Genomic DNA, 21,887 nt, shown 5'->3' with positions numbered 1-21,887 from the left:
AGCATATCCGCACTGCGCACGCGCACAACGCCTCCGCCCACGGCGCGTTCTCATTGGTCCCCTTACTCTTTAGATCGTCCTCGCTCGCCGTACGGGGGTGGTCGGCCTGAATTACGATGCGGAAGAAGAGGCGATAAGAACTCGGGGGAGGAGGGGGGTGGGTGTTAAAGGGGCGGTTGTTGTAAAAAAAGCCTCCGTGATTGGTTCGCCCATTCGGACTCAGCTGTTTTAAGATAATCTTTCTGCTGTTTGCGTTTGCTGAGGCCAAGGTGTATTTAGAAGTGTGTGTCGCTATGGGGGGAAAAAAACAGGTTCGTTTTCACCCCCGCAATGTGAACTATGGAACAGCCCACCAAGAAAGCGGTTCTTATGAGGGGGAAAAAAAAATAAATCGAAAAATTGGGTCATGTGACAGGGAGGCGGGGCTGAAATGCAAATATGCAGTAAGGCTGTAGAAATATATTTTTTTTAAAGGTGCGTGTCTCGCGTTGTTTTTATTTCTCGGATTCGTTTAGGACAGAAGAAAAATGGGTGAAACACTCGCAGAACCCCCTTTCCTCAGCGGCGATCCCTCCACACGTATTATTTCGAATGCTCTGCGCATCTCTATGGTGATTGGTGGGAAGGAGCATTCTGGGTCACGTGAGGGGAAAAGCAGAGGGCGGCCTGTTCCGCTTCCGGTTCCGCTGGGGGGTTGGCAGGCGGAGAAAGCATGGAAGTGGTAGAGGCGAGCGGCTGCAGCTTGCCGGCGAGGCGAAAGCGAGCGCGGAAAGAGTGGCGCGAAGACGATGCGGGTCGCGGGGCTGTTAGCGAGGGGGACTCCCTTAAGGCGGCTGAAGATCCGATGGACAAAGCCCGCCGGTCTCGGCACTTGGCGCTTCTGGCAGAAAAATCTGCAGCGGACCGTCGCCTGGAGGAGTTGGTGTTCGGGGATACGGAAGAGGGAGAGAGCCTGCTAAGGCGGCTGCAAGACCGCCCTTTTGTTCAGGTATTGGGGGGGCCTCGGTTTGCCTCGCGGTCACCAGGGAATGGGATGGCCCCCGCATACTTTTAGCAGCCGGGTGACAAGCAAGGATTCAACGAGTTGCCCTTTCTCTGAGAGAGGAGGTGCAGGGGTGGTGCCGAAGGTTGTACTTGGCTTACTGAATTTCTTTATGTGTCTCATGCAAACCAGGACTTTTCGTGTTTCTAAAAACGGCAGCCCTGTTAGTAGATAAGTAATGCATTGACAGAGGTGATGTGTTTCAGCCCCAAGGACACCCTTTCCCTCAGACTCATGTTTGCCAATTGTCAGACGTTTCGAAATAAACAGTGGTAAGCAATGTTTATATATGTGTATTTCTTTAAAGCAAGGTGAAGTAGTTAGTGGAAACCTACTTGACGAGGAGTCTTGTAATTCAGAATCTGACGATGAAGCGGACAACTTTCTGCTCTCTAAAAAGCCGGCATGGGTGGATGAGGATGATGAAGCTGAGGAAGCGTAAGCCAAATTTGTAATAAATTTCATTTTTGACTAAAGATTATCTAAGGTTGCAGTTCCAAGCAAGTATTATTATGTGAGATTTACACCATGCTAACAAGTTAGAGATTGTGATTTAGTTAACATCTTAAATTTGCCCTATTTTTACTATTTGTGCATGATTTTGTGAATGTGTACATCTTATTAATACTTTTAAAAACAATCGTTTGGTAGCAGCTCTCTTTCTAAGACTTTAGAAATTACTGGAACTTTGCTGCTAAGAGAAAAAAAGTGTAGTCCCCCCCCCCTCAAAAAAAAAACTTAATGGAAACTTAGCTGCTTAACATAATCCAATGTATGATAAAAACTAACATGCTCTTAACTCTTAAACTGATTGGTGGAGTGGTTTTAGAAAATTTTGCAAATTTAGCTTGTGACTTCTTCTAGAATTGACATGACTCACCGATATAGGAAAAATATGATGAAAAGTGATGCAGAAAGAAAACTTACTAAGGAAAAGCTTCAGAGAAGACTTCAAGAAGAGTAAGTTTTAGTAATAATATGTAGGAGGATGAAATTTTGGAAAGCTCTTTTATTTGAAGTGTGGGGTCCAATATTTGATTAAATACAAAAGCCATGCACTTTTTTCTACAAAATCGGCCTACCTGGTGTTCTCCTTTGACTGGCAATATGTAAATTAATTTGCACTTGAGGACTTTTCAGACCAAATGTTGTTATGCAATATAAAATCCCAAGACTACACAGGTATTTTACTATAATAAAACAAGTGTGTTCTACACAGAAATCTAATGTAATGAGAAGAAATTCATGAAAAAGTATGATGCAAAAATGACCTGGTGTGCAAATATATGCTGAAATAATGCCAATGTAAGTATGTCTGTATATACCAGGGGTGGCCAAACTTGCTTAATGTAAGAGCCACGTAGAATAAATTTCAAATGTTTTAGAGCTGCAAGACATAAACTTAAGAAAGAGAAAGAGGAAGAAAAAAAGGTGGGGAGAAAGGAAATAGGTGGGGAGAGGGAATGGGAGGTGGAAAGAAATCAACTTCAACTTTAAATGTGTTCTCCAAGCCCCCCATGTTGGCTGGCTTGTAGAAGGTATTTAAAGAGACAAATGTCTTCTCTAAGCTGTCCGATGGGGCAGTGGAGGCTTTGAAAGCCATACAAAATATGCTTGAAAGACCCACATGTGGCTCCTGAGCTGCAGTTTGGCCACCCCTGGTATATACACACATTGTGCACAAAATTTTATATGATTTCTTAGAATGGAAGAATTGGGGGTTGATGAGGTAGGGAGAGAGTTTCAACCACGTTATCCCACAGACTTTCAATTAAGTAGCTGGCTTGAGCAGTTGCATCACAGGTGGATGTGCATATGAGTATAAGGAATAAGAGGACAGGAAGAGAATAAACAACCTTTTGTGTTCTGTGAATTACTTCCCTTAGTCTGGTTTCCTAATGCTTGTTCTCTCCCCCACTTAAATTTGGGAAAGACTTGGCTAGTTTTCTATTAATAGCATATTTTTATTACCTAAAAGAATAACATTGTCGTATGTTTATTATAGATAACATGCAAAATTATTGGTCTTAGATTTCAGAGCGCTATGGGAGCAACCCCTTCTTGGGCACAGAGGTCTATGAAGAAGAAAAATAGAAAAACAGAAAATGAAGGTAAATAAGAGGGACTTTATTGTGAAGCTTAGCAAAGAACATCATAGTTACCAAGAAATAACTTATTCATTGGGACTTAAGAGTAAGCCCGCATAAAGGGCAAGATGTATATAGTACACAGTGGCGATGCATGGAATATGCTGTTTTGTTTCTGTACAAAACTTTTTTCTGTCATTCCTCACAGATACATCTGCACTGTATTTTCAAGTATAGGTAAAACAGTAAATGCAATAATAAAAATAATTGTCTTTAAGATGACAGTGAAGAGGATGAAGATGCTGATCTGCTACACAAGACGGGCAATTTTGTGACCACATCTGAGTCTTTACCAAGAGGTATTTTACAGGTAAAATATTCTTTGTTTTCATGGACATTTGAATCAGTACCTGCAGTCAGACACCATGACAAATAGAAGTCTGTGCATGATAAGTACAAACAATATGTTTCTATGCTTGTATTGTCCTCCTTTGTCCTCCTGTTGTACATATAGTGTGACTGAAAATTTTTGAATTTAGAAAGTCTAGACTCATTCCAAAGAAGGAGTCAAGTTGCACCTTTAGGACCAACAAAGTTTTATTCAGAAGTGTGCTTTTTGTACACGAAAACTTACATTCTGAATAAAACTTTGTTGGTCTTAAAGGTGCAGCTTGACTCCTACTTTGTTCTGCTGCTTCAGACCAACATGGCTGCCCACCTGGATCTAGACTCATGCCAGTTCCCCATGATACCAAATGCAAGTGCCTGCACAAAGAGGAGTTTGGTTTGTCTTCAGTGAACCCAGATGTCAAACCATGGATCCCAGTTGGAGTCTCGGTCCATTCAGGCTCCTGCATTCAGATGTCATGGTGAATGTGAATATAATTCAAGCTTTCCACACCCTAAGCAAGGAGACTACACAACCACCACAGTAAGCTGTGTTTATTCTCATCATGAGTAAACGCCTGTTCGTTGGGACGTACAAAGCAGCTGCTTTAGCTATACCAAAAAATAACATACCTTACAAGGGGTATTGAGAGCATTTTCATATATTGAATATACTAACAGAAAACCTAATGCATGATGAACTAGTTAAATGGAGTTTTCTAAAAACAAATCATTATGTGAAAATAGAAATTGACAATTGTAATTCATAAATATGACATGCTGAACATGTAACTTAAGTAGTGATTTTAGGCAATAAATTTATAAATAGTTCTGTGCAATAGACGCAGTAATACATTCTGGGGATTCCAAATACAGAAAAGTCTAGAAAATTGTACGTTTTGTGTTTTAAAATATTGTCTTCCCAAATGATTGACTTTATATGAGGTAAATAAATTGGATCTAACCTACCCTGTGAACAAGCGTGTCAGTGGTATGTAAGTAGCAAGTTTGCTAGAATATATACCATTTGTGTAAATTTAGTTTTGATGTTTGTTTTTCTATGAATTCATAGATTGTGCAGCTCTACACAAACTGTGTGCATGCATATTCTGCCTTTTGTTTATTGTATATATTTGCTATGTTTATGGCCATAAACATTCTCTCTTGCAGATGAAAAAGTGCTTGCATGCTAATAACGACCGTCTGTCAGATGCAAAACTGACAACTGTACAGTTCCATCATTCTGCTCAAGTTGTTATGACAGCTGGGGTTGATCAATCTGTATCACTGTTCCAGGTAAGGAGTTAATGAATACATCATTTTTATGTTTGGACATTCTGTTGTTATTTTTACAAACAAATTAAAGAAATGAGAGTAGAGGGGGGGGGAGAAAGAAAACAGAGAATTAAAGATTAAAAAAAGAAATTCAGCATTTAATCAAGGACTTTCAAAGGTATAGAAAGTATGTAATATATAAAATCCACAATTATTACAATCACAGTTGAAAACACTGTGAATCTATTTTGGAACACTGTCATTATTCTGTACTTGTTTTGTTTTGTCTTTGGGCTTTGCAGCTTTTCCTTTTTTCCCTATTTTCCTCCAAAATGAAATAAACTATTTCCATTTTTAAAATTGCATCCACACTTTCTAGATGATTTAAATTATTTTATAACTACATTGTCCAGAATGGAAGCAAAATGGCTTTGTGAAATACCAGTCCATACATATGCTCTGGGATGCAGTCTTTAGTTTGGGAGGGAGGTGTGTATGTGTGCTTATTGCAACTCATGTTGAGCTGGTATTTGCTGTTATGTTTATTTTTAGACCCCTTAAAAATGTACAGTGATGTAACAAGTTAAAACATTTTTTTTAACAAGGTGGATGGTAAAACTAATCCAAAGATACAAAGCATCTATTTGGAAGGTTTTCCAGTCTACAAGGCACGTTTCAGTGCAGATGGAGAGCAAGTTATCGCTACTAGTATACGTGAAAAGCTGTTCTATATATATGACATGATGGGTGGAAAGATTATTCCTGTAAACCATATCAGAGGTAAGGATTTAAGTGCTTTTTACACACTTTTGAACAGACGCAAATGTTGTCAGTCAATAAAGGATAAAAAAAAATATAGTTTTTTCTGAACTAGATAAAAAAAACCTTGGCAAATATTTTGAATTATGCTTGTCTGCTTTTTCTAGAAAAATACTTGATTCAGTGATTTTGTTAAATCAGTCGTGTATCATATTTGACAATTAAAATCATACTAATGTATGCTAGGGATGGGCATAACCTAAACCACAAATCATGATTTGTGCTAAAAATGGCCAATTTGTGATTTGTTCCAAATGGGTTAATCTGATCCCACTGCACCCAAACACAAAATAAACCGTCCTTTTTTTCTTGGTGTGTCACTTGGTTCGTGTTTGCTTCATTTTTCCAGACAGTCTGGCGCTGGCATGATTTGTCAGCCCTTGTGCTTCTGGTGAGTTTTCAGTGACGCTGACTAGATGCTGCAGTTTGCTCTCCCCAGCCTGCACTTCAGGTCATTTTGCAGTGAAACTGACTAGACGCCGCAGCTTTGCTCTGAGCCCTCTGCTTCTAGTCAGTGGAAACTGAACAGAACTCAGGCTGGGAGAGCAGCGCTGCAATGTCTAGTCAGTTTCAAAGCTTTGTGAGGGTGAAACCAACAGGAAGTTGCAGAGCGGCTTCCTTTTCTTTCCCCAGCTCCTAGGAGAACAGTTTAGTTGGGGCACCTGCTTTGGGAGGCTGTAGCTCATCCCCCCCCAAAATCCAGTTTGCACTGAGCTTGGAATGCTGGTAGAGGAGAGTCCACTGAAAAGTTCTCCAGAGGTCTGGCCTCTCTAGCCCACTTGGGAACTGTTCTAAGCCTTCTCACACCAAATGAACCAACGAACCACGAATTGTTCAGGAAATTGAAAAAAACATGAACCAAACCACCAATTTGGGCAACACAAACTGAAAACTACAAACCACCATTTTCACATTCTGTGCCTATCCCTAACTTCTACAAATAACTTCATCAGTAAAAATCACAATCTTTCACTCTCCTGGAATCTTGAGGCACCATTGAGCAGCTCTCCTCTGTCTATGAAGTGGATGCAGCTGGCTGAATAGGATAATTTAAAATAGGGCTGTAGGAGAGGGCCCAAAATCAGGCTGCAAGACTCAGCAGTTGTTTGCTTTGCACATTCAGACCAACTCTTCTAAGTCAGCTAAAGGAAACTTAGTGCAGCTTTCCTAAACACTTGGTTGAGAGGCACACATTTCCAACAAACATAGTTTCTGTGTGAGTGTCAGTTATACTTCACAAGTATCTAGACTGAATGCATGAGGAGGGGTGAGTTCATCTGAATACATCAGGCATATTCCTTCATAGTTCTGTTGTAAATGCTCATCCACACCACCATTCAGTACAGTAACTTAGGTGTTTGTAGCGGGGCAGTGCTTGGGGTGCAGATGGCCATAGTCTCAGAGTGATGTGAACCACAAAGAAGTTGAGATATGCAAAGCCTGACCTATAGCACGTCTTCAAAGCCCTGAAATTGAATTGGTGGCAGGGGCCAGCAACTGGCAGCCCAAAGGAATTGGCCAAGGTGTCCTGCATTTTGAAATAAAAGAGAAACAGACAGGCATGACGATGGGAGAGGGCATAACATAACTGTTCCATCAGCTGGCAGACAAAGCTTTCACTTTGGTTGAGAGAGGACAGGGAAAATAGGCAGAATGACATGTATTTCTTTCCCTTTTACATTGAATTCAGAGTTTAAGCCTATGTCATTCTCCCACTCCCCCCTCAAATGAACGGACTGGAGCAGAGACAACAGTGATATAGCTCCCTTGGCATACAGTAAGCTCCTTTGGCATGCAGTAAGCTAGAATTGAGAAATGGTTAACTTTGGATAAGGGAGGAAGAGAAAAAGGCAATGGTTAATTTAAAGTGGTGGCAGTGGGAGCAAAAGTAGTAACTCACATTTCCCTCCCCTATTAAAAAGCCTGGAGTTGTGATGCAGGAAAGGAGATGGGTGTATGACAAGAGTGGATTGATCCACTTGCCCAACGTTTGGAAATAGATAGGCCTTCTGCAGCACAGTCAATAATCTGAAGCAGGGAGGTGCTGAATGGGAGATGATTTGTATATCATAACTCTTGTAAAAGTGGCTGTGAGGCTGATCTGTTCCTTGACTAGGGCTTCATAGAAGAAGAAAAATTGTATTATTATCGTAGCATAGTAGAAGAGCTTGCGTGTGTGTAAAGTGCCATTAAGTCACAGTCAGCTTGGTGATTGCAGCAAGGGGTTTCAAGGCAAGTAATAAACAGAGGTGGTTTGCCATTGCTTTCCTCTGCAGAGTCTTCCTTAGTGGTCTCCCTTCCAGTTGCTGACTCTGTTTAGCTTCTGAGTAAGCATGGGTGTGAACCAAACCACAAATCGTGATTCATGCTAAAAAATGACCTATTTGTGATCCCATCACGCCCGAACAGGAAAATGAACTGACCTTTTATCATGGCATGTTGATTGGTTCATGTTTGCTTCATCTTTCCAGACAGCCTGGCGTGATTCTCCCTAGCCCCCTAAGATTTCTGGTGATTTACACTTCCCTTGGAGCTTCTTGGGAATATAACTAGCCAGAAGCGATAGCACAGTTTTCTTCAGTCCCTTGCGTTTCAGGACAGTTACCAGTGAAACTGACTAGAAGCACCACCAGGGCTTTCCCCAGCCCCCTGTCTTCTGGTCAGTTTCTTGGGGTTGAAACAGACAAGAAGCTGCAGGGTGGGTTCCCTTGCTTTCCGCAGTTTGACATACAAATAGGAAAGTGGTTTACTGGGGGTATCTGCTTTTGGGGGGGGGGGTTAGCTCGGCCCCCCCAAATCCAATTTGCACCAAACTTAGAGAGGAAGTAGAGGAGAGTCCACTGAAGAGTTAGTCACAAGTTTGGCATTTCTAGCCAACTTGGGGGCCGTTCTACCCCTTCCCAAATCCAACAAACCACGAATCAGTTTGGGAAATTAAAAAAAAAACATGAAACTAACCAAGCCACCAAGTGAGGAGACCAAATGAACCACAAAGCAAAATTGCCACCATTTTTGCGTTCTGTGCCCATCCTTACTTTTGAGAACTGACAAGATCGGGCTATACCATATCACCTTCATTCCCCAGAAGAACTCTCATAGGGAAGGGATAATTTTATTTCATATATTTGGACCTGTGGCACCTATAATAGAAGAAAACAGGCATCAAGTATTCAAGGAAAGAGCTACGTACAATGTGTTGAAAACTAAGTGAAAGGGGGAAAGTAACCAAAATAATCATGTACAACTCAACTCTGAGAAACCCCAAGCCCTGATACACTTGCCATAATGTACTATATGTTGATTAAAAACAAAGTAAAAATACAATCTTTTTATTGTTAGTAACTTTGGCAATTAGAAAGTCTGCTATAAAATACAACCTCAGTTCTGTAAACCAGGTTTGTATGAAACAATAGATGTGCACCCAGATTAACATACAAAGTTTCTTTTATAACAGGTAGCTGAATCCATATGACAAATCATTTGCTATCTTTGCATCATTTGCAAATCATTTGCTATCTTTGTAGAGAAAATGACTGGTATATATGTTAAGGAACATACTACAGTAACTTTTTCTACTTTCAGGTTTAGAGGAGAAATTTGTCAGAAAATTTGAAGTATCTCCAGATGGATCATTCCTCCTGATCTCTGGACTGTCAGGATATCAGCATTTAATATCAATGAAGGTAAATGTTTAGAAAAGAAGCTTGTTGGTTCAGACTGTAGTTTGATTTTACTGGAAAGCTAATCCATTATTTTTAATATCACCTGTGGTTTATTATAGTGACATTTTAAAAACTAAAATAGTAAATTAAACATTTTGCATGTTAACTTTTTCCAGTGAGTGTATTTGTTTGATTTATGGAATTTCTTTGACATGTTTTCTGTCTAAAATGCTACCACTGACTTATATCTGTTTGCTTTATATGTTTTGAGTTTTCTATCATAAATATATTAATTTAGTCAGATTTCTTTAATGAAGAACTTATAATTGGGACTATGGAATGGCATCTTCTCAAGAGATACCAGGCTTCTTTCATTTAAGCATCCTGTGAGCAATTGGACTGAAAAGCATTGCATCTGTATCCTAGACAAAAGAATTTGTTGGCAGCATGAAAATAAATGGGAGAGCTATTGCATCATCTTTTTCTCCAGACGGCAGTAACATCTATACACATTCGGGTGAGTCAATCTTTAAGATTTGCAGAATCATATGGAAGCATGTATTTTTCAACTTCATTCGACCACTATTGCAGTTATGGGCTGCTTTAAAAAGCAACCAATAAAAGCCAAACTATTAGCACCTAAAACAATACAATAAAATTAACTACTCAATGCAGATTTCCTCTAAAACTGCTGAAGGCCAGTGTGGTGGTTGTGATAAGTAGTACAAAGTCACAGCTGGAAAGAGATGTTCATAGGTGGTTTGCTATTGCTTGCCTCTGCGTAGCAACCCTGGACTACCTTGGTGGTCTCCTACCCAATAGGGATGGGCTGATCTTTTTTAGCTTCTGATATCTGATGAAACTGGATTAGTCTGGGCCATTCAGTCAGGGCAAAACTAGTGTACCAAACTATAAAATAATGGCATTAGATCATAATTTAAGGTTAAATTTAAATTTTTTCGAGATTATAGTTGGTATTTAAAATCTTAGTCTGGAAGAGACAGCTTTTTCTATTGCATTTCATAGCTTAGCACAGTGGTCCCCAACTTTTTTTGCCTCAGGGCCGGCCCGCTGACCACAGCCTCAGGGCTGGCAGCGTGGGGGCACCTGATTCAACCTCCCCCCTGCGGTGCCTCCTCCTTTCCCATATCCACCTCCCTCCTTCGCCCTCCCACGCAGCTTCGCTGCTCCCCTGCACAGCCTCGCAGCCTCCTCTTCCCCGTTTTCCTCCCTCCTTCACGGCGGCCTCGCCACCTCCCCTCGCAACCTCCTCCCCCATTTCCTCCTCCCCCATGCAGCCTCACTGCCTTTTCTCCCCCCCCCCCCTTTTCACCATTTTAAGGCCAGAGAAGGGGCCGTGAAGCACCTCTCAGGCCAACCCCCCCCCCCCACAGCAATCAGCTGATCAGCGGGAAAACTGCCACAGCAGCACGAGCGAGCGACGCTGCCCTTACCTCCTACCCTTCCCTGTCCTTTAAATGGTAAAAACAGGGGTGGGAGGTGCCGTGGGGGGACAACGAGGCTTCACGGCTCATTCCAAACAGGCCATGGCCCGGTACTGGTCCCCGGCCTGGGGGTTGGGGACCTCTGGCTTAGCAGACTTCTTGTTTTTAAACCAAGCATTGCAGTTCGATGTCTTAAGTGGTGCTTAGTATTTTTATAAGCATCTTCCTTATGTGCTTGTCTACTAGATGAAGGTGAAGTCTTCATATGGGATGTGAAAAGTAGGCGGTGTTTGAACAGATTTACTGATGAAGGTTGTCTGCGTGGAACATGCATTGCAGTCTCAAAAAATGGCCACTATGTGGCTTGTGGGTAAGTGAAAGTAAAAACAATAGACACATTCCTGTGAAATGTACAGGCAGATATCTCTAGCATACAGTACTTTCTGGATGCTGGATTTGTTGCCAGTTGATGTCAAGAGTAGCCAGACTAGAGGCTGTAGCAAGGACAAATTCAGAGAAGGGGAAAAGTAGAAATAGTTTATTGTGCCATCTTGGATTACCTAACAGGAAAACTGAAGTAAATTAGTGATCTCTTTGTTTATACTCTAGGCTTTTTGAAATATATTGAAGACATTTTGTTTGTAAGTAGTAGTTGATAGGCAAAGAGAGCTCTTCTGATTTGAAAACAGTCTGATAAGTGAAATTTTGAGCATGCTTTCACAAACAGGTGGATAATTTTAACCCAGACTCATTCTGTGAAGCAGTTTTGTAACTAGCTTTGGGTAACTCCAGTATTATAAAAATAGAACTACTGAATTCTAAGTGGGACAGTCACCGTCCTGAAAATGACTTTTTTGTTTAAAACATTTATCAATCTCCAGGACAGTAGTGCAAGGACCCTACAATCTGTAGCACTTGTCATGTTTCTGGAATCTGGGAAAGTTCGAAAGCAAGCCTAAGCAGGTCAACTCAGAATCCTACTCAGGGTTAGTCAATGTAGCTTACTCCTAGGAAAGCGTTCTTAGGATTGCACTGAAAATTCCCTAGGTTTTGCAGATTCCACATGGAGTAATAACCACACAGGTTGGGAGGCTGCATGGGGCTGGGGGAGTGGGGCAAAATTGCCCACTCCTCCCTCTACCATCAACTTGAAGACTGCTTGCCACTTATGCTAACAGCGTTAACACCTGTAATGGGTGGGAGTCCTAGGTTTAGCTAAGTTAATACTACCTTAAAGTTTACTTTAAGTTAACCATAAGCCCCGTGGTGTGGCATTTGTGAATTTCCTGCATTGTGCAGGGGGTTGGACAAGATGAACGTGGAGGTCCCTTTCAACTTGATAATTAAAAAAACCCAAAAACATATAATGAGATAAAAATCCCAATTTTCAATTCTGTGGAGGGTGTGTGTGTGTGTGTGTGAGTGACAGAAACCTCTTAATGAATCCCAGTTCAGTAGTTCTATGCTGTAGTTTACAACTGAAGTTCTTTTGCCAAAGAACAATGACTTCCAGGTTGGTAAGAGTATGTTCTGGGAAACTGAATTGTTTTCCAGCTGACCTCTGAATATTGCTATTTTTAGTGGCAGATTTGTGTCTGGAATGTCAGGGTTGCCACTTTTGGGAAAGTCGGGGAAATGGAAATTGGTCAGGGAAATTGTGATTAAAATATATTCAAGCAGTGGATTTTTAACCTGCTGCTGCAAGAGCATGATCTGTTATTGTGGCAACTGGAATAGAAAAGTAGCAGAATACAAGTAAAACTTAATGATGCCCTTTCCCAGCTCCACCTTTTCTCAGCTCCATCCCCCCTCCCCCACCAGCCTAATGTGTTTGTTGAGCTCTGTCCCTGCATGATTTCCAAAGTCTTCCTGTAGCATTTGCAAAGCAAGGCTAGTTTAAATGTTTAGCAATATAAAAACTTTAAATATCCAACTGTTCTCATCCCTACCTGCTAGTTTAACTGGCATTTAACTTACATATAAATATAAGCTTGTTTTTGGGTCATGCTTGTGTATGGAATGGATGTTTTGTCTCCTGCTAAACCCAGCACAGAGTCGCAAATGAGTTTTGCTGCTGTTGGATTTCACAGACAATTAGCACTTTCTACTCTGCATCATGCAAAGTAAATTTTGCAAATGTGATTGCTTGTTCCTGCTGGTGTTTACAGAGTACCAGCTCTCTCACCCTCTTTCCTGATTTCTCCCATGCATAAGGTTTGCAAATGAGGGTTGTCTGGTTCTCTAGATTGCAGAAACTCCACCACCTCTCTTGCTGCTGATCTGCTCATTACACTTTCTGGAACCAGAAAGTGAAAGTTTAACTTTCTCAGCTTTGGAAAGTTCCTACTTGTTAGGATTTAACTTACATTCAGAGTTTACTTGAATTGAAGTTTGTATCTTGATGTAATTTTTGGTGCAATTGCAAAACAGATGTTGCTGCAGTTAATGTTGAAAGAATCTGATATTAAATCTCTTTGACAAATTTTTTTGCAGTTGAGACTTGTGTAGAGTGGAACATTTCATTAAGCCATTTAACATTAACATTTCATTAAGCCTTGCATTAATGCAACACCATCTACCCATTTTTTAACTTGTGGTTATATTTGAATGGTGGTCAGGGAAATGAAAAATAAAATTTTAGTGGCAACCCTGAATGTGTGTGTAGAGGATGGGGTGTGTATGTACTGCTAACTTGTTTCCATTGTACTTCAATATTACTAATAAACTCTGAATTGTTCTTCCTTCTAGTTCCAGTTCTGGAGTTGTGAATTTGTATGCCCATGACGACTGTCTCAGAAAAACCAATCCTAAACCTCTGAAAGCTATAATGAATCTTGTCACTGCTGTTACATCACTGTCCTTCAATCCCACTTCAGAAATACTGGCAATTGCTTCCAAAAAAATTGACGATGCAGTGAAGATGGTAAGAGTTTTTCTTCTTTAAGTGAAGGAATAACTGCATCAAATTACATAATATAAGCTGTCCTTTGCTTTTTAAAGCAACTACATTTAAGCAGTTTTGTGCAGGAAATGAAGGCCTCCATGCTTGAGAGGAGATGGAGCATAAAAGCAGGGTCTCAGGTAATTAATTTCAGCAGTCCACAATTTAGACAGGTACATCTGTTCATTAATCTCCAATTTTGATACATTTCCTTCACTTTTCTCCCCAGAATTAAACCCAAACAAATAGTGACCATATAAACTAAGCTTATTATTCCAGTTTGGTCCTTGCATCTGTTAAACATCTTCATTATACTGCATGCTAATTTGCTGCTCACCTCTACCTATTTGTATGGACTAGTAACTTCCATTTCAATATATCTGAAGAAGTGTACAAGCATATGAAAGCTTATATCTTATATACTGCTTGACAGCAATGCTGATTCTGTGAACTTAGGCAGATCATGGGAAGGAGGACAGGAAGGGTTGCATCGGTGCTTAGTTCTCATGGCCCTTTCTTACATGCCCAGGGGAATGCTGGTTGCCACTTTGGGGTCAGGCAGCAGTGTTTTTCCAGACCAGTTTGGCCAGGGATCCTGGAGGTTTTTTGCCATCTTTGGGCATGGAGCAAGGGTCACTGAGTGTGTGTATTGGGGGAGATATTTGTGAATTTCCTGCATTGTGCAGGGGGTTGAGCTAGATGACCCTGGAGGTACCTTCCAACTCTGTGATTCTATGAATAAAACTTTGTTGGTCTTAAAAGTGCCAGTGGATTCGAACTTTGTTCTGCTTCTTCGGATCTTTGTTCTGCCACACACTTGAATCTATCTAGTTAAACTTTGGCATATTGTAAGATGACACGGTTCAATTAATAAACATGGTGTTGTCTCTTGGCATCTTGATGTATATTCATATCCCCCCAATTGAAAGTTCTCTTGCTTTTTTTTTTCTTACTTCCTGCCTGTAGCATACACATGCTATGTAAGTTTTAACACAGCTACATCTGGCCACTCCACTTTAGGAGTCTTCTTTCCACAGTATCCTGTTCCTTGCCCTCCAGGGCTTACAGAACACCCTTTTTATGGATGTGAGAGCCCAGAAAAAAATCATAAAAGATTCCCCCTCCCCCCAAACTCTTTCACTTTTGCCAAAAAAGGAAGCATTGGGAAATTTGGGGGGAGCACAAACCTCTGAAACCAAAGATGAGATTTTACTTGAAACACGTATGAAATTTTTATGCAAGACAATTCCTTTGTATATGGTAGACATATGCAACATATTTTAAATAATGTATGTCTACCTTTAAATATAATTTTGGCAACAGTTCGTATGCTATAATGTAGTTAATTGTAACAATGATTAACAATTAACTAATTAGTGTAATCGCTATTTATAAAGTTTAATATCTAAATATCCCACCGTAACTGCATGAAAGTGTTTCTGTTCAAATACACTTTCATTTTTTCCTACCTACCCATCAGCGGACACAAATAAAAGTTACATGTGCTGTGGTAGCATAGGGCGCAGTAGACCGCAAGATACTGGGCCGTTGTCATTGAGTATTTACATTTCACAGGGGCCATAAAGTTTGGGATTTTCATTAAGTCCTGCTGTCGCTCCATGTCGTAGGCTTTTTGTTTAATTGTGAACTTCCCGTATATAATTTCTTTCATTATACATTTTGCTTAGCCTACTGGCTCCTTCGCAGAGGTAGCAGTTTCCTGCACCGTCGTTAAGATGGACTGAGCCTAATACAGATGTTTGCTCCATCCAGCAAATTATGTGTTTTTTAGACACAGTGATGGATTAGAGTCACAGATGGAGCTGGTAAAGCGGATACAGTAGACCCTCACCATTTGTGACTTCACTCGCTTATGATCTGAAGCCTGACCGCATGGTATGGCTAACCCTAAACACATGATCTTTCCCCCACTGTACAGTCAGTCTGCGCATGGAAGAGGGAGAGTAGGCATAAACACACAGAGGGAGAGTAGGCATAAACACACTGACTGTGTCCCCTGCCTCCACAACCACTGCTGGATGGCTTGTGTAGCCCAGTCCCTCTGGTGGGCCTGGCCTGGATGACTTGTAGGGACACCAGGATTGCCAGGTTCAGATAGTTTACCTGGCAACGGTGTGAATCGTCTGAGCCCAACAGCATCAGCTGTTGCACAGGTTGTTTGAGCCTAGTGTTGGCTGCTGCATGAGATGTGCAGGCTGGGCCAAGCAGCATTGGCCACTGTTGTTAGGCAACTTGTGCGACACATTCCTGCTACCAGGTGTTTGTGTGACTTGCCTGGATAGCAGCAGCCACCTTGTGTGGCCAGCCAAGTCAGGTACCACGCACAGTTTGCCCTGGCCAGTGTGTTGGGGGGCGGTCTTTATCCGGCCAGTTTGATCTCACGGTCTGCCCCCAACAATATTTGTGGATTTCACCACTCAGTGATCCCAGGGACTGATCCACCTGTAATTAGAGATGGTCTGTTGCCCTTCCCTGCATTCCCCATCCTCTGAAAGTCTTTCATTTGTACCAAAACTCTTCTTGGAGGACTGAAAGAGCCTTGCAAGCAAAATGTGCCACAGGTCACAGCATCGCAGTGATGAATGAAAATCAAGAAAATTGTCTATTTTTCCTTCTTCTGCTTGTAGTTTGCCTCAGGGGAGGAGGGAGAGTGAGTCGATCTTACCTGATTTCCCTGTTGTCACTGTAGCTTTTCATCCCATTGCCCATTTTGCTTCTGAAACTCTCCCAGTCTTCAGGAGGAGTTTCAGGACAAAGGGCATGCTTCTTGGGCAAGGGGAAGATGAGTTATGCTCCATGAATTCTTTTTAAAACAGTCTGATGCTCTGAGTTGCAGTAAGTCTTAGAAGACAGCAGAAAATATAATTGACATGGAAATAGCAAAATCTGCTACTCCTTAGCGTGAGAGATGAATCTTACAAATGAAACTTTGTGATCTCTTTAACACTGTGCAGCATTTTCAGGCTATATAATCCTGGTCATTTATTCATGTTCAGACATGGCTCTTCAGTTCCATTATTTGATTTTACGTTACGAGGCACATATTTTTTCTTTCTTAGTTCAAATTGATTATATATTTAGCATGTATTTTTGCAGACCATTCTGGAGTGCTTAAAGTGGTTTGTTACGTGCGCAGGAAGCTGGAATCAGAATAGCCACAATGACTTGATGAACATGCAGAAGGCCTTTGCTTAAGCAGGTTTCCAGGACTGAAACCATGGTCAAGAGAGTAGTGGTAAATACGTTGAAGGACCTCTTAACAACATTTTTTTTTAAGATGATGATACTGGATTTATATCCCACCCTATACTCTGAATCTCGGATTCTCAGAGCAGTCACAAACTCCTTTACCTCCCCCCCCCCACACACACACACACAACAGAGACCCTGTGAGGTAGGTGGGGCTGAGAGAGCTCTTACAGCAGCTACCCTTTCATGGACAACTCCCACAAGAGCTATGACTGACCCAAGGCCATTCCAGCAGGTGCAAGTGGAGGAGTGGGGAATCAAACCCGGTTCTCCTGGATAAGAGTCCACACACTTAACCGCTACACCAAACTTACTGTTCTTGACTTAAAATGCAAGCATTTGATGACAACAAAGTACACCTCTGTTCGTCATTCCTCCATTTATGTTGTTGCTTTGTCCAACTGTTCTTAATAGGTCCACATTCCTTCCCTTACGGTATTCTCAAATTTTCCTCTGTCCGGAAGAAAGGTAATATACTCGGCTCAATCCATGGACTTCTCACCCAGAAGCGGATTTTTTTCTATAGCAAATGACAAAGGCACAGCTTTATTGTATAGGTATGTATTGAATTAAACAAATAGAATTGTGATTGTACTCTTATTGCTTCCAGGATGATATATTGTACATTAAAAGCTTTGTTAACTGGCATCTATGGTAAATGGGGATTACTGGTTTACTGTATATGCTGGTTAACAAAGCATTTGCCCTGAGGCTGAAGGGCAGCAGACAAACAGCAGAGTGTCAAATTTTGTCTTCTGGGGGGTTGACATCTGGGGTGGATGCACCTTTCAGCATCTTCCTTTTTCTAGTACACTCCACACCTGTCTCAGCAAAGGAGGGAGGGGATTACAACACCTTTTGTCGTCTTTCGCCAACCCTCGGTCCACCCTCTTGATTGCTTAGTTGCAGCCAGGCCTGTCCACTCAGAGAGTCATGGGGTCATGTCCAATAATGGCCTCCCTGGAGGTAGGGCCACCTGGGCTCTGCCAGTGCCGTCCAAATAGGGGTGTAGCGAGGGATTTTCTTGCCCTGCCAACTGTGCTGCAGCTGTCCAGCCTGGTTCTGACTCAAGAGGGTCAGGGGGCTCCTCTGGCCCTGACATCACTGCAGCCTCCTGGGTTGGCCCCAGAGCTGTGGGTAACTGCAAGGAGGGCTTTGCCAGCCCTGGACATTTAGATTCCAGTCTATTTCAAAATAAAACCTTTTAATGAGTCTGTGTGAAATTTAATTTCCCCATTAGTGAAGACATTCTTCCTTTCTTTAAAATATGTGCACCTCACCTTTTTGTAGGCCTTCAAAGCTTTACCCTTTGTTTTGAGCAGGTGTAAAATGGCAGTTAAAGACACATGCCTCAATGAAGTTGTTCCTAAGAGAATCAGATTTGGATGTGACTGACAGCATGATAGCTCTCCTCTTGGTCTGCATAATTCTTTAAATCTTAAAAATGCACACGTAGTTTTAACACAGTACAAGAGGAAAAGCAAATTCTAAACAAACTTGCAGACTTTGGGGTAAAGTAAAGATTGAGAAGTCAATATATATCCAAGCACTGGGTATGATCCAGCCTGTTAGTAATTTGTTCAGTTTGGGAGCATTATAAATACTTAAATCTGATCCACTGAAATGAATGAGTTGAACATACCAGTGCTGTTTAGATTTAGGTATTCTTAAACCCAATAAAATCAGCTTACTCAATATGTAATTTAACTGTTAAACAGTAATTTTAACTGAGACCATTCATGGAGAGGGTGAGAGAGAAGTTTAAAGTTAATAAAAACATAAATTATATAATGCTCATAAGATTGCAGCATTAGAATTTTATTGCAGCTGCATCACACCCATTGTGTAAAATCACTGTGAAAATTACTATCATTATACTGGAGGACTTGCACATGCTACTTTGAGTCTTTTTTGACAAAAGACTATTGTTTCTAATTAGCCTAATATAGCCCAATATATAACATTTCAGGAAAAAGCTTGGTAGTACTGAGATCTAGCTTTTTAAGATAAACTTTCAAAGTGTCAAAATTTTGTCTTCTGGGGGTTGACATCTGGGGTGGATGCACCTTTCAGCATCTTCCTTTTTCTAGTACACTCCACACCTGTCTCAGCAAAGGAGAGAGGGGATTACAACACCTTTTGTCTTCTTGACTTAAAATGAGCCAGTTTGGTATAGTGGTTAAGTGTGCGGACTCTTATCTGGGAGAACCGGGTTTGATTCCCCACTCCTCCACTTGCACCTGCTGGAATGGCCTTGGGTTAGCCATAGCCCTGGCAGAAGTTGTCCTTGAAAGGGCAGCTGCTGTAAGAGCTCTCTTAGCCCCACCCACCTCACAGGGTGTCTGTTGTGGGGGAGGAAGGGAAAGGAGATTGTGAGCCGCTTTGAGACTCTGTCCTTGAAAGGGCAGCTGCTGTGAGAGCCCGCTCCAGCCCCACCCACCTCACAGGGTGTCTGTTGTGGGGGAGGAAGGTAAAGGAGATTGTGAGCCGCTCTGAGACTCTTTGGAGTGAAGGGCGGGATATAAATCCAATATCATCTTCTTCTTCTTCTTTCGCCAACCCTTCAGAGCGGGAATAGCTCTCAAGCTGTGGAATGCTGAACTCTGTTTTAATATTACAGGTTGCAACACTACTCAGACTTCTAAGCTGCCTACTTTAGAATGAGGTAATTTATCTATCAATAAAACAGGGATACTATTGGGGAATTGCTGGCCGTGTAACTTAACTCTTCTGGTCTCAAAAATCAGCCATTTTATCAATATGCAGACGCTTCACCTGTCCAAATTACTGCTAATTCCGGTGAAAATGTACAAATCCACTGATGTGGCTTTTCTTATAAATATGACTTTATAAAGAGGCACATCAATATTTATTTACTTTATATCTTGCCTCTCCCCCAATGAGAAGCCGAAGCATTTTATATTGTTCTCCTCTTCTGATTTATCTTTACATCAACCCTGTGAGGTAGTTTAGGCAGAGTGTATGTAACTGGCTTAAGGTCACCTAGAAATCTTCCAAGGCAGAGTGGGGATTCAAACCTGGGTTTACCAGATCCTAGTCCGACACTCCAACCACTACACAATGATTTCTGAGGTTTAAAGGGAAGAAAATTAGGGCTGCACCATAAATAGTAGGGGCGAAAGGAGGAGCACATTGCAAGGGAGATTTTTTTCCAGGGTGAGAGTTAAGGGAAGTTTCTGATTGAGATCCCCTCACAAAGCTCATTGCAAAATATGTTAGGATCTAAAATGTCAAACTACTCTCCCTTGCTCCTTGTTTCTGCTTTTTTCTTTAAGATTTAAAGGGCAATTTAAATATTTTATCCTGACTTGAATGGATTTTATTGCATCTTTTAGAAGAGTTCAATTTTTTCACTAGGCATTCAGTATTGTTAGATGCTTTAATACAGTGGTGATGCTGCTGCATCATTGTTCTTAAATTTTAGCAACAAAACGGCATTGTAGGGTGGAGTGTTTTTCACATTTGCTGACATTGTGCTTTTCTCTTTACAGGTGCTGAAATCTGTGGGTTTAAGAATGTGGATGTATTTCATTGCTTTGTTAATTTTTATTTGCATCTTTCCTGAGTAATAATACACAATGAATGGTAACTTTACAAACTGGTCTCCAGCTATTTCCCATTATGTCAGCAATGTAATATTGAAAAGAGTGCACTACATAGGAATAAGGGCTTAATCTACACATACAGAGAAATTGTGCTGCAAGCCTTTTTGAGTCCACTAACAATGCAGAAAAACGTAGGGAGGAAACAAAATGAGTTATAGCCTGTTTTTGACATTCTTATATAAGCAGGGATTCTTTTTTCTTGTAGCGGAACAGCTAGGCATTTAATTCCCCTCAATTGCAATCTGGAGGGATTCATTTCATGAACACACTTTCCCTTAAATGTATTTGAATTGCAGGGGGGAAAGTGAATAAAGTGACATTTCTCTCATATTAAAAAAATACTATAACTTGACATTATGTAACACATTGAGGAGGAAAAGCATTACTTCATACAATGGATATGGAAGTGCTACTGGTTTACATAACTTTTGTAAATGATTTGACAGATTCATAGAGAATAGTGCTATCAGTGGTCAAATGGAATGTCTGTAATCAGAGGCAGTTAGTACACCTTTGTGTACTAGATACTGCAATCAACCATTAGGTGAAATGAGTAAGTAGAATATCAACATTCTCAAAAATGAGCTAGGGGAGGATGAACTGTCAACCTGATCTGGCAAAGCGATTTTTATATGTTTGGGCTACTTGGTCTTTCTTATGAGATGCATATTCCAGCCATCTGAGTTTATTTTCCACATGCTGAGATTTCCATAGAGGGCTTTTTTCCCTGCCAGAACACCCTGGAACAGCGTTCTGGTACCTCCTTGACTCCTCTTGACCAGAGGCTGACTTCCTGCCAATCACACAAACATGCCTTGGTGCAAAGGCTCCTGGCATTTGTACACCATGGAAGCCTGAAGAGGAAACACAGGAGCAGTCGCGCCAAGCCCAGTGGGAGAGTCACAGTTGAAAGAGGAAACACGTACCTCACAGGTGGCAGCTGATGGGGAAGGGGAAAGATGTGGGTGGAGGGTTGGTATGGGGGCCCTCAGAGTGGGGAGCAGGTTGCATGCCAGTACGGAGAGCCCAGATTGCAGCTTTTGTGCGTTGCTCCTGCCTGCTTCTTTGCAGCAGCAGGGAAGAGGAATGAGGTGCACTTATCCGATGAGTCTTTGCATGTAGATTTCTGCACTAGTTCCATTAAGGTGAAGAGGACTGGTCCAAGGAAGCATTTTTCACCTCCCATCTTCTCTCTCAACTGCCTTCATCCTGGAGTTGCACAGCACCCCTCAGGTGGTCTGTAAACCCAAAACCTGTGCCCAAAGCAGCAAGAGTTCATGCACTCTCCTTCCAATCTCTGATAGAGACTTCACAAGTTCCAGCGGGGTGGGAG

At 41.5% G+C, this 21,887-nt stretch overlaps 1 protein-coding gene across 1 annotated transcript; it reads left to right on the top strand.

Moving 5' to 3' along the window:
* The first annotated feature begins 93 nt into the window (after positions 1-93).
* UTP18 (UTP18 small subunit processome component) lies at positions 94-20,547 on the top strand. The gene is made up of 15 exons (XM_060252996.1): positions 94-311; positions 516-988; positions 1,350-1,480; positions 1,907-2,002; positions 3,074-3,153; positions 3,408-3,499; positions 4,687-4,812; positions 5,397-5,571; positions 9,193-9,293; positions 9,699-9,789; positions 10,964-11,087; positions 13,466-13,640; positions 17,343-17,485; positions 19,549-19,593; positions 20,441-20,547. The coding sequence occupies exons 2-14, from the start codon at positions 713-715 to the stop codon at positions 19,571-19,573; spliced, it is 1,635 nt and encodes a 544-aa protein (XP_060108979.1). The 5' UTR covers positions 94-311; positions 516-712; the 3' UTR covers positions 19,574-19,593; positions 20,441-20,547.
* The last annotated feature ends 1,340 nt before the right edge of the window (positions 20,548-21,887 follow it).

This window comes from Heteronotia binoei, chromosome 13 (assembly GCF_032191835.1).
Source record: "Heteronotia binoei isolate CCM8104 ecotype False Entrance Well chromosome 13, APGP_CSIRO_Hbin_v1, whole genome shotgun sequence".
Lineage (NCBI taxonomy): Eukaryota > Metazoa > Chordata > Lepidosauria > Squamata > Gekkonidae > Heteronotia > Heteronotia binoei.
Note: the sequence above shows the minus strand (reverse complement) of the source record. Positions and strands in the feature narration are given on the sequence as shown.

Bases quoted from the DNA above. Each gene is read 5' to 3' on its own strand.
- UTP18 (XM_060252996.1), top strand. From the start codon at position 713: ATGGAAGTGGTAGAGGCGAGCGGCTGCAGCTTGCCGGCGAGGCGAAAG. The intron at 5,572-9,192 runs GTAAGGATTTAA...TTCTACTTTCAG, and splicing joins TCCTGTAAACCATATCAGAG to GTTTAGAGGAGAAATTTGTC. The intron at 11,088-13,465 runs GTAAGTGAAAGT...TCTTCCTTCTAG, and splicing joins GGCCACTATGTGGCTTGTGG to TTCCAGTTCTGGAGTTGTGA.